The sequence below is a fragment of the Eulemur rufifrons genome, chromosome 16 (genome assembly GCF_041146395.1).
Source record: "Eulemur rufifrons isolate Redbay chromosome 16, OSU_ERuf_1, whole genome shotgun sequence".
Lineage (NCBI taxonomy): Eukaryota > Metazoa > Chordata > Mammalia > Primates > Lemuridae > Eulemur > Eulemur rufifrons.
The window spans coordinates 74,828,099-74,840,481 of NC_090998.1; the positions used below are offsets into that span (position 1 = coordinate 74,828,099).

General features: G+C 39.0%; 1 protein-coding gene across 1 annotated transcript in view; it reads left to right on the forward strand.

Moving 5' to 3' along the window:
- CFAP54 (cilia and flagella associated protein 54) overlaps positions 1 to 12,383 on the forward strand; it is a 282,672-nt gene that overhangs the window by 167,710 nt on the left and 102,579 nt on the right. Inside the window, exons 49-51 of the mRNA XM_069491252.1 lie at positions 1,679 to 1,886; positions 10,541 to 10,614; positions 12,185 to 12,354. Of these exons, the coding sequence (XP_069347353.1) occupies positions 1,679 to 1,886; positions 10,541 to 10,614; positions 12,185 to 12,354 (452 nt within the window). The remainder of the gene's footprint in view (positions 1 to 1,678; positions 1,887 to 10,540; positions 10,615 to 12,184; positions 12,355 to 12,383) is intronic.

The window sequence follows — 12,383 nt, forward strand, 5'->3', positions numbered from 1 at the left end:
GTCAATCAAATACATCAGTCAATTAACAATACAGACAAACTCCAAGTCCTCATGGAACTTATATTTTAATGGGCAAGACTAGTAATAAACATGATATACAAGTTAACATATTATAAATACATAAATTATGTAGTATGTTAGAAGGAGAACCATGCTATGGGAGAAAATAAATACAGCAGTGCCTAAAGGGGATTAGGGATACAGGGCTAGATTAAATGGGATGATCAGGTTAGTCTTCACTGAGGTGGCTTTTATGAACATACCTGAAACAGGTAAGGGTGCAAGCTGTATGAAATCTGGAGAAAGAACCATCTGGAAAGAGGGAGCAGCAAGTGTAAAGGCCCTGAGACATGATTGCCTAGCTTGGTGAAGGATGGTTTAGCTCGTGTGGCTAGAGCTTTGTGAATTACAGGGTAGCAGCAGGAGATAAGGTCAGAGAAGTCAAATTGAGAAGGACCTTGTAGGGCCATTGTAATTTAGGCTCTCATCTGAGCAAAATGAGGAACCACTGGAGTTTTGAACAGGAGTGAGGCCTGATCTACTTATGTTTTAAAGGGATCACTTTAGCTCTGTGAGCCCCACCCCCCGGGCTATGGCCCAGTACAGGTCTGTGGCCTGTTAGGAAATGGGGTGCATTTCACCACTTGAGCTCCACGCCATCTCCCCCACACTCCAACCCTCGGTCCATGAAAAACTGTCTTCCATGAAACCTGTCCCTGGTGCCAAAAAGGTTGGGGACTGCCGCTTTAGCTAATCTGTTGAGCCCACTGTGTGCCAGGTACTGTGGCAGAGCTGGTGCTGTCCACGAAGCACATCACAGTCAACCAACAATACAGACAAAGTTCCAGCCCTCACAGAGCTTACATGTGTGTGTGTGTGTGTGTGTGTGTGTGTGTGTGTGAGATAGTGGTGGTGGTGGTCCTGCTAGGGGACAGGGAATACCACTTTGGACATGTTGAGTTTGAGATGTCTGTTAGACATCCAAGTAGAGGAGTTGAGTCAGAAGTTGATTCTGTGAGTCTTGAGTTCAGAAGAGAGGTTGGAACTAAGGAGAAAAACTTGTGATTTCATCAGTCTTTAGATGAAATTAAAACCTTGAGCCTGATTAAGATCATCTAAGGGGAGGGAATGAAGAGGAGGAAGAGGACTGAGTCTCAGGACACTCCAGTATCACGAGGTGTAGGAGAAGAAGAGGAATCAGCAAAGAAGACTGAAAAGGAGTGGCCAGTAGGATGGGAAGGAAATAACTGACCATGGACTCTAAGCTTATCCATTCTTCCTTTCCTGGTCCTGACCAGCTAGCTCTGATTTACTCATGCTAATGCAACGTGGATGAGGTGTGTGGCTGGTGAACGTTTGCATGTTTTCTATTTTGATAAGGTGTCCAGGTTCACTCTGCCACTCGTGGCAGGGCTGGCCCCCGCCTCTGAGGTGCAGGTCAGAAATCGGTGGGAAATGATGGCACCTTTTCTGAACTGCTGGGATGACTTGGACATTACATGTCTTTCTCCGTGGACCTGCCATTTATGGTGCCCCCTGTCTATTCCTGTATCCCTTCATCCAACAACTAATGGGACTGCAAAGGGGAATGAGGCTAATAATATCTGAAAAAGTATTTTACTAATTTGCTTTTGTCCCTTTGTTTTTTTTTTTTTTTTTTTTTTTTTTCATTTTTTAGGCACTTGAAGAATTAATAGGTAAAGGCTTGCCTGCAATTCTGGTTACAATTGGCCAACAGCATCTCTTAAATAAATTTTATTTTGTTAAAGCATACTTTTGCATAAGTGTGGCTGCAACACTAAATTGTATTCCAGAAAATACATGTAAAACAGTCTATCAGGGACTTGTTACTGACAGGAGCAAAACTAACCCCCCAAACTTGAAAGGTAATTGTTTTACTTTTTGCTTGTTTCCTTTTCTTCTCCCTTTCCCCAACTACTCCCAATTCTACCCCCACTAATCCATGTGAATGATCTAGTAGATATATTTCTCTAAGCTCATATAATGACACACATATGTACTTATGTGTAGGTATATACATGTATACACATGCCCATATATATCCATATTCGTGTACTTTATGCATATATACACACACACACACACACACAATAGGTTTTGTCATTTATTTACAAAATGGTATACCAGATTTTTCTGGATCTTGCATTTACTGTGCAGAGAAACTTCACTGAAACCACTCCAAGTCAACAGCTTTGCTTTGATCCACTATATTGTCTGTATAGTATTCTATGAATAGCCCGTGGTTTATTCAACCACTGCTCTATTGATACACATTCACTTTGTTTCTAAGAACAGTACTGCAGTGCTACATATCCATATGACATAGTGTAAATTTATATGGGATATATACCCATGTGTGGGATTTATGGGCCCATTTTTAAGTTCAGTGGCATTAAGTACATTCATATTGTTGTACAACTATTACCAGCATCCATCTTCAGAACTTTTTATCTTCCTAAACTGAAAATCCGTGCACATTAAACAGTAACTCCCCATTCTCCTTTCCCCCCACTGCGTCTGGCAACAAGTATTTAACTTTCCGTCTATATGAATTTGACTACTCTAGGTGCATCATATGAGTGAAATCATACAGTATTTGTCCTTTTATGACTGACTCATTTTGCTTAACTTAATGTCTTCAAGGTTCATCCACATTGTAGCATGTGTCTCAATTTCCTTCCTTTTAAAGGATACATATTATTCCATCCACACAAACACACACACATATATATACACACATACAAATATATACACCACTTTTTTTAATTTAAAACTTTTCTCATTAAGATATAGTTGACAAATAAAAATTGTATGTATTTACGGTGAACATATTTAAAATATTTTATTTATTGTGAAATGGTAAAATCAAGCCAGTTAACATATTTATCATATTTATCACCTTACATTACTTATCATTTTTGTTGTGAGAATATTTTAGGTCTACTCTCTTAGCAGTTTTCAAGTATACAATACATTGTTATTAACTATAGTCACCATGTTGTACATAGATCTCCAGAACTTATTCATTCTGTCTAACTGAAACTTTGTACCCTTTGACCAACGTCTCCCTATCCACCCAACTCCACCCCTAGACCCTGGCAACCACCATTCCACTGTCTGCTTCTGTGAGTTTGACTTTTTTAGATTCTACATATAAGTAAGATTGTGTAGTATTAATATTTGTCTTTCTGGTCCTGGCTTATTTCACTTAGCATAATGTTCTCCGGGTTCACCCATGCTGTTGCAAATGACAGGATTTCCTTCTTTTGTAAGGCTGAATAAGTATCTCACTATGTATATATGCCACATTTTTTTTTATCCATTCATCTGTTGATGGACATGTATGTTGATCCATATCCTGGCTATTATGAATAATGCTGCAGTGAACATGGGAATGCAGACATCTCTTCAACATACTGAGTTTATTTCCTTTGGATATATACTCCATAGTAGGATTGCTGGATCATGTGGTTGTTCTATTTTTATTTTTTTATGAACCTCTGTAGTGTTTTGCATAATGACTGTACTAATTTACATTCCCACCAACAGTGTAAAAGGGTTCCCTTTTCTCCACATCCTCACGAACGCTTATTATCTTTCATCTTTTTGATCTAACAGGTGTGAGGTGATATCTCATTGTGGTTTGCATTTCCCTGATGATTAGTGATGTTGAGCATTTTTTCATATACCTGTTGGTCATTTGTATGTCTTCTTTCGAGAAATATGTATTCTGGTCCTTTGCTCATTTTTTAATTGGATTATTTGTTTGCTTGCCATTGAGTTGTTTGAATTCCTTAGGTATTTTGGACATTAACCCCTAATTAGATAAATGGTTTGCAAATATTTCCTCTCATTCACTCTGTTGATTGTTTCCTTTGCTACACAGAACCTTTTTAGTTTGATGTAATCCTATTTGTCTATTTTTGCTTCTGTTGCCTGTGATTTTAGAATCATATCCAAAAAATCATTGCCCTGTGGAATTTTTCCCGTTTTTTTCTAGAAGTTTTATAGTTTCAGGTCATATGTGTAAGTCTTTAATCCATATTGATTTGATTTTTATGTATATAGTGAGAGAAAAAGGTCCAATTTCATTCTTCTGCATGTGGACATCCCATTTTCCCAACTTTTTTCAAGAGATGGGTTCTTGCTCTGTTGTCCAGGCTGGAGTGCAGTAGCGTGATCATAGCTGACTGTACCCTCAAACTCCTGGGCTCAAGCAATCCTCCTAACTCAGCCTCCTGGCAACACTGTTGAAGAGACTGTTCTTTCCCTATATGTGTTCTTCGGGCCTTTGTCAAAAATCATTTGACCATAAATGCGTGGATTTCTTTTTAACTGTGTAATTTTCATTTAGTTTTTTTTCTTAATAATTTCTCTTTATTGATATTTTCTATTTGATGCAACATCATGCTGTCCTTTATTTTTTGAATCATGGTTTCCTTTAGTTCTTTGAACATATTTATAATAGCTACTTTGAAGTCTCTGTCTATTAAATCTAATATCTGGTGGCTCTCATTTAAGTTTCTGTTGCCTACTTTTTTGGGTGTACGGATTATATTTTCCTTTTTCTTTGCTTGTCTCATATGTTTTTGTTGAAAACTGGACATTTTAGATAATATATTATAGCAATTTTAGATATTGTTTCTGTCTTCCCGGTAGAGCTTGTTATTTTTATTTGCTTGTTTATTTGCTTAGTGACTAGCTGGATTATTTTTACTGCAGTGTATTTCTTCCTGCATTGTTTTTTTTTTTTTCAGCGTATTATGGGGGTACAAAAGTTAAGGTTACGTATAGTGCCCTTGCCCTCCCCCCACCACCCCAATCAGTTGATTTTGCTCCCCAGAGGACATAGCCCTGGACCTCCACACAATCACCCTGGGATGACAGTGATTTTGGCTTGGCTCTCTTTGACTATCTCTTTCACAGACACTACCCAGCTGTTAAGTTCACTAATTGTTGGCTGATTACACTGTTATTTTCAATAATGCCCTGGGGCATAAATTGCTTCACAAACTAATGCAATTAAGGGATAGTTCTGAAGTCAGTATTGGAAATTTGACCCCAGGAAAACTTTCCAGCTTCTCTTTCCCCAGTTCTCTCCTGCAAACTAGTCAACCTACAGTTTAGCCCATATATCTAATGAATCTACCAATCTCCTCCCGACGCCTTTTACCATAAGCTGCATTGTCTTTGGAGACTTGAACTCCAGGCAAGTGAAATCAGTCCCTTTGGGAAGAGGAGTTTTCTGTATTAAGCCCTGCTTCTCTCCTCAGGCAAAATCTCTGAGCCACATCTCTGCAGCTGGGAATGAGTACAATGGTGCATTTCTCTATGAGTGACACCCCCACTTGAGCTGAGTGCTTGATGGAGAGGAGTAGTAGCCTCACATCATCTTGGCTTGTCTCTCTTGGCATGGAACCACTACCCTTAGGAGTTGAAGCAAGGACTAGACTCAAGGGATCCTCCTGCCTCAGCCTCCTGAGTAGCTGGGACTACAGGAGCACCGTGATGCCCGGCTAGTTTTTCTATTTTTAGTAGAGACAGGGTCTCACTTTTGCTTAGGCTAGTCTTGAACTCCTGAGCTCAAGCAATCCTCCCACCTCAGCCTCTCAGAGTGCTAGGATTACAGGTGTGAGTCACTGTGCCTGGCCTATGTTAAGTGAAATAGGATGATTCTTAGTTCTCTATCTGGACCTCTGATTTTTCTGTCTTCCTGTATAAATACAATAGTAAATTTGATTTAATATTTAATAATAAAATATTTATTATCTCAATGTTGTTTGGAAATTGAGAATGTGGCAGTAAAAATAAACACAAAAATACCCTCTTAAAACTTACATTATTATAGTAGAAAAAGGCAATAAATCAAGTGAAAAAATGGACTGTGGGTTACATGGTACCAAGTGCTTTGTAAGCATTAAGCACCTCTCTTCATCTTCCCTCCCCACACCCCTTCCCAGCCTCTGGTAGCCAGCATTCTACTCTTTACTTCATGAAATCAATTTTTTTTTAAGCTCCCACATATGAGTGGGGTTAGGGAGTATGGGAGTGGGATGCCATTTAAAATAGGGTTGTCAGGAGGTACCTTACTAAGGAGGTATTTGAACAAAAGTCTAAAAGAGGAGAGGGAATGACCCATGAGTTTCTGAGAAAGAGCATTCTGTGTAAAGGAAACAACAATTATCAAAGACCCTGACATGCTTGAGGAACAGCAAGAGCCCAGTGTGGCTGGAACAAAATGAACAAAGGTCAAAGTGTTAGGAGATGAAGTCAGAGAGATAATGGAGTGATTATGGAAGGCTTACAAGGTCATAATAAAGAATTTAGCTTTAATTCTGAGTGAACTGAGAAGCCACTGAAAAATTTTAAGAGGAAGAACTGCAAGTTTTTAAAGGCTAACTTTGGTTTCTGTATTGAAACTAGACTGGGCTATGTTTAGGGGAAGTAAAAGGGAGAATAATTTTAATAGCATAATCCTATTTCCTTTTAGAAGGCTATTGAATAACGCAGGTTGAGCTTATGATGGCTTCAACAAGAGTACTAGAAGTGGAGGTGGTGAGAAGTGTCCAGATTCTGGATACATCTTGAAGGTAGAGTCAAAAAGATTTGGAAGGGAAGATCAAAAGTTCAGTTTGGGACATGTTAAGTTTGGGATGCCTATTAGACACTTGCATGGAACTAAAGAGTAGGTAGTTTGATGTATGATTCTGGAGTTCAGGAAAGAAGTCTATAATGGAGAAACGTTTCAGAATCCTTAGCCGACAGGTGGTACTTAAAGGAGCAAGACTGCATGTGATCTCCACGGGGGTGAATGTAGATGGAGAAGAGACAAGGTGAAGGAGTGAATGTCTGGGATCACCAACATAAACAGGCCAAAACCTGAGGAAGAATCCACAAAGGGGACTGAGAAGGGACGAGAGAACAGGGCGTTTTCAGGAGGATGGAATGATCGATCAAATCAACAGGTCAAGTAAAATGGAGGTTGGATTGAAGAAAAATGGTATCATTGGAGAATCTGGAAGATAAATTTAGTTGGACCAACTCTTACTGGAATGGGTTCCAAACAGAATGGGTGGAGAGGAATTGGAGTGAACGGATATCAATAAGTCCCAAGGCTTTTTGCTGTGAAGGGAAGAGATAAATTGGGAGGCTGGTAAAGCAGATAGAAGAGGTTCTTTAAAAAAAAAATGAAGAAATAGAAGTCTGTTTTTGTGTTGATGGAAATGATTCAATAGAAAGAGGGAAAAAATTATGATGCAAGGTGTGGGGTAGGCGGATATCTAACATGATACCCTTAGGTGGCAAGATGGGATTGAAACTAGTACACAAATAGAGGGTTTGGCCCTGCATGAGGGCATGAAGCTCACCCCTAATGATAAATTGAAGGGCGGAGTGTATAGGTTTACACGCAGGCGGGTGGATAGATGTATTATGGGAATGTGTGCAAGTTATTTGCTAATTTCTTCTGTCTCTTTATTGGAATAGGAAACAAGAGTGTCAACTGAGAGTAAGAATAGAGAAAGAAGTATTGGAGATTTAAGGAGAGAAGAGAAGGGGTAAAGTAGTTGCCTTAGAGAACAGGAGGACAGATGGACTTGGGAAATGGAGCAGGTCTGCTGGGCAGCTTTGAGAAAAGTCATCATGGTTTTTCTCCAGCCACATCAAAATTCAGGGGTGCAGATGTAGGGTAGGCAGAGAGTTGGATTTGATGGGACTTGAGGTTGGACCAGGTGAGTGCTCTAAACTGAAGCTGTTTGCAAGAGGGTGAGTGAAATGATGGACTAAGAAACTAAAGCTGGTTAAGTAGGGATAAAGAGATGGCAAGGGAAGGCGGGGTCAAGGGAACAGTGAAAACCTGGTAGTGCCAGCGGGTTGTGGTTTCCAGAAGGGTTCAAGTATTGCTGGATTCATGATTCCAGAGGTAACGATCTAGAAAGATATTAATACCTTTGTTAAGGTCATCACCATTCACCCTTCACTTTTTCCTTTTTCCCTTAGATATTCTTAGGAATATTAGACTGTGTACTTCAAAGATAATTTAATCTGATTCTGAACAAGAAAATTACATTAACAAAAGACAAAAGATACTTTTGGTTTTTTAATTGGAATTCATTAAAATGCATATATTAATTTTAATGCAATTTACATTTTTTTATTAAGTCTTCCCTTCCAAGAACATAATATATTTTCCCATTTGTTCAGATTTTATTCCCTTGATTTTTATCTTCCCTTCCGGGAGCTCACAATTAGGCCCGCATTCGATACTATCATTTGCAAATAACTTAGCAACTAGTTTACTTACCAAGCTACTCCGCCCAAATAACAGACCTTGAAACACTTTCAGCTTCCTTCTTTTCCCCTCCTTTTTCCTCCAGCAGATGAGACCACCTCACTCGACCCCCAGCTCCTGATTTTAGTTGATTTTTGTTCTAGACTCTTATTAGAATTTTCCTTCAGTATGCCCATTCTATTTCAATAACTTTATTTAGCACTAACTTTTACATATATCATTACCCGTTAAGAATTAAATGTTTAGATTTTCTGTCCTTGCAGTCCTCAGTATTTCTAGATGTTAATCCTAGTCCTCTGGCTTCCAGAGGTGCAAATAAGAGATCTATTTTTTTTTCTTTTTTCTTTTTTTTTCTTTTCTCTTTTTTTTGATAATTTGATTTTTTGAGTGGAGGTTTGTAAGATTTTTCTCTTGATTTTTTAGATCAAGGATTTTGCTGGAAGCACATCTGCCTGATACCTGCCTGAACATTGAAAGAATCTGCAATTGACAAAGCATTTAGTTCCAGAGAGCATTTTTTGTGCTCTCCTTGCACTTCCATAAGTGTTCTTATTATTTTGTGTTCAAATTGTCATGATTGCTCCTAGCAGTTCTGTTTCCCATTTGAATTTCCTCTGCCTGGCTACTGAGCCCCTGTATAAGTCAGGCTAGGCTTATATAGTCAAATCAGCTTTTAAATTTCATGGCTTAACCCAGCAAAGGTTTAGTTCTTGCTGGGATTGACAAGGGGCTGTACTTTACAGGGCCTCTCACATGCCCAAGTGACACTATGTTGTAGGTGCATCATCTGAAACATGAGATGGTGATTGCTTAGAAAGACAAAAGACAGAGTGTGGAGTGGCTCGTGAGCTCTTAAATTCCTCAGTCTGGAGCTCTTATTTAGGTTGGATAAAGACCCTATGTAAATGCAAAGAGGCTAAGTATAGCCTTGCCAGGTGCTCAGGAAGGAGAGGAGAATGCTTACAAGTGAACATGAGTGGTCTGAACCATAAATCTTCTTAGAGGTGCTATTATTTTTCCTGGTCATCTCACTGGGGTTCCTGTCTTGTTGGCCATCAGCTACACAGTGATAGAAGGTGAGGTCAGCAAGGTGTGGCGTGACAGGCAGATAACCAATCTCTGCTAAGACATCAGGACTCCTGGATCTCTTAACCTCTGGATGGTTCATCGTCCATCTCTTCTTTATCTTCTGGAGGTCCAAGGACACCAGAGACACTTATGTGGGATCCAAGTTTATTTTATTACATATGAGTTCATGAATATTTGTGACTCAGACTTTTCCTAGGGTCTCTTATATATTGATACTCATTTCAGGGTTTTTCTATACCTGCTTCCAGGCATTTGTTTTCTTTGTCTTTTTCTTTCTCACTCTCACTTTCTCCCTAGGCAAGGAAGTGCAGTCCCAGGTCTTCCTGCTGAGCCTTTCCCAAAGCCCAAGCCCTCCCTATCCCCTGCTGACCCCTAGATCCAGAGCCTCCTAATTTGGGGAAATTTCGAGCCAGGTAACTTGGGGTTGGAAGAGGAGAAGAAGTCAGGTGTGTTAAGTTCCATGTTATTTTAGAATTCTTCCCATTTGTCAAACTTAATCTCTTTAGGTGGACAATTTTTGTGATAATTTCTAGTCAAATGATTTGTGGTTTATTTCTTTCTCCCATAGTCTAGAAACCAGGTTGACTGAAGGAGGCAAAGACTGTGATTTAAATCCTCTCACTTCTCCCTGGTTCAGAATAAGGACAGGCTTTGGATTGTGGGTGGAAATTTTGAAAGAGATATTTGCTATGGATTGTGCTGTTCCAAATGCCCTCACTCTCTGCTTTTAAAGTGAGGGGCTTTTGCATATCAGCAGAACCCATGCATCCAAGGAGATCTTACTGAAATGTGAGAAATATCTGGAAGACTCAAAACACTTTGAAGGCCTTAAGGGGTCCTGGCCAGAAGAGGAACCACTACTTTGTATTAGTAGCTGAAAACTTGAATAACATCCTTAGGTATCCAAAAGATCATTTCAGAATTGTCTGATTTTGTTGTAGGAATCAGCCTAAGCCCTCAAATGTATGAAATTTAGGGACTATTTGATATAGGAATATGTTTTGAATGATCATTGTGGCTGTTTTCTTATTATTAAACTTATGCATAGTTTCCCCATGAATGTTGAATTTTAAAAACTAGAATTGATATTTAAATTAACCACAGATATCCCTTGTCCTCCAAAATTTTGTGTCTTTATAGAGCCATATTTAAAGGATAATGGAGGCTCATCTTGTCACCTTTCGAGAGATGAGTTTGCTCTTACCACATTAAAGGTAAGTTTGAAATTTTTTTCAAACCATAGTAAATCAGTTACCAAAATGCAATCTTAGGCCCTGGACAGGCCCACTCTCAGGGTTATGCTTGTTCATGGCAGACCAGTTCTCTTTTCTTGCATAAATTAGAGTGGGTTGAGGCCAGGGATGGAGTTTACTCCCATGAGAAAAGTATATCCAGAGGTATCAGCCTTTGATTTTACAACCTGATTAAGGTGCTTCAGAAAATGTGATTCATTATTTGATGGAATATGAGTATTCCATGCCATGTTCCTCATTTCCTAATAATAATGATGACAACAGCAACGACAGCTACCATTTATTAGTGCTTGCTGCATGACAGGCATTTGCATGATTATTTAATTTTCACAACTCTATGATATAGGTATTAATCATTTTTGAACCATGCTGTGCCGAACCATGAGAAAACAGAGGCTTAGACAAGTGTAAGAAATTGACTAACATCACGCAACTAATAAAATATAGATCTAGGAGTAGGGCCTACATCTTTTTGATTCAAAAATTCATGTTCTTAACCATTACCCTAAATTTCCCTAGTATGTATATAATATTCCTGCTCTGTACAAATAAATTTTTAGAGACCCATTGCTTAAATGATTAGTTAGTCCCTTTATCTTCTGCCATGTTAGGTTGCTGTTTACAACTGATTGTCTAATGCAAAATCTTATTATCTTCGCATTACCAGTTAGGTGACCATAGTTTAACTTGAAATACAGCTGATCCTCATTATTCACAAATTCTGTGTTTGCTAATTTGTCTATCCACTAAAGTTTAGTTGTAACCTCAGAATCAATACTTGGCACCTTTTTTGTGATTTGTGAATACACCCAGAGCATAGAAAAATTTGAGTTGCTCAATATGCACATTCCCAGGTAGGTTGAAAAGGTGACGCTCTGACTTTTTGTTTCAGCTCTCATTGTGTAAACAAGTGTCCTTTCATGGTCTATTTTGTACCACAGTTTTTGCATTGTTGTGCTTTTTCTGTTGGTGATTTCACGATTTAAAATGACCCTTAAGTATAGTGCTGAAGTGCTGTCTAGTGTTTCTAAGTGCGAGAATGATTAATGCTGATGTGCCTTACAGAGAATATATGTGTGTTAGATAACCTTTGTGCGGACATTAGTTGCAGTAATGTATCCTTAAATATAAACACATATCAAACAAGGTTGTATATTGAGCAGTTGATGAATATGTTGTGACCAGAGGCTTGTAGGAATCTATCTCTGTATCTCCCCTAGGAGCAATGGTTCAGTATCCACTAACCAGCATTTGTGACGACTTCACAGAACATAGCACTGTGAATAATGAGCACGGCTGTGCATACAATGAAGGGTCACTGCTGTACATGCTTACGCTTGCCCGTACTCTGCATGTTCTGTTCCCTTTTTACTATTCACTATGCTCTTCTCTGATGATTAGGTACAGATTTCTTTTTTTGTCTTCTTTTCATTGTTATCTTTCAGTACATGAAAAATATTTGATAACTAAGAATGAGACACTATTTGTATTATTTCTGAACTTACATGATTGTGTGGTGTCCTTTCTTTAGTCAACGTTACTGTTGGAAGCTGAAGACTGGCTGAACTTCCTTGTGTCAGAGATAGAGCATCAAGGCCACCAGAACCTCTCTCAGTGCTCTGCTGGTGAGTTGGAGATTGTGGTAGAGGCCAGACTTCAGCTGGCCACGATCGCCCTGCAGAGACACCGGGCAGCATACAGGTGAGTCTCTTCATGCTCAGAAGAGGTAT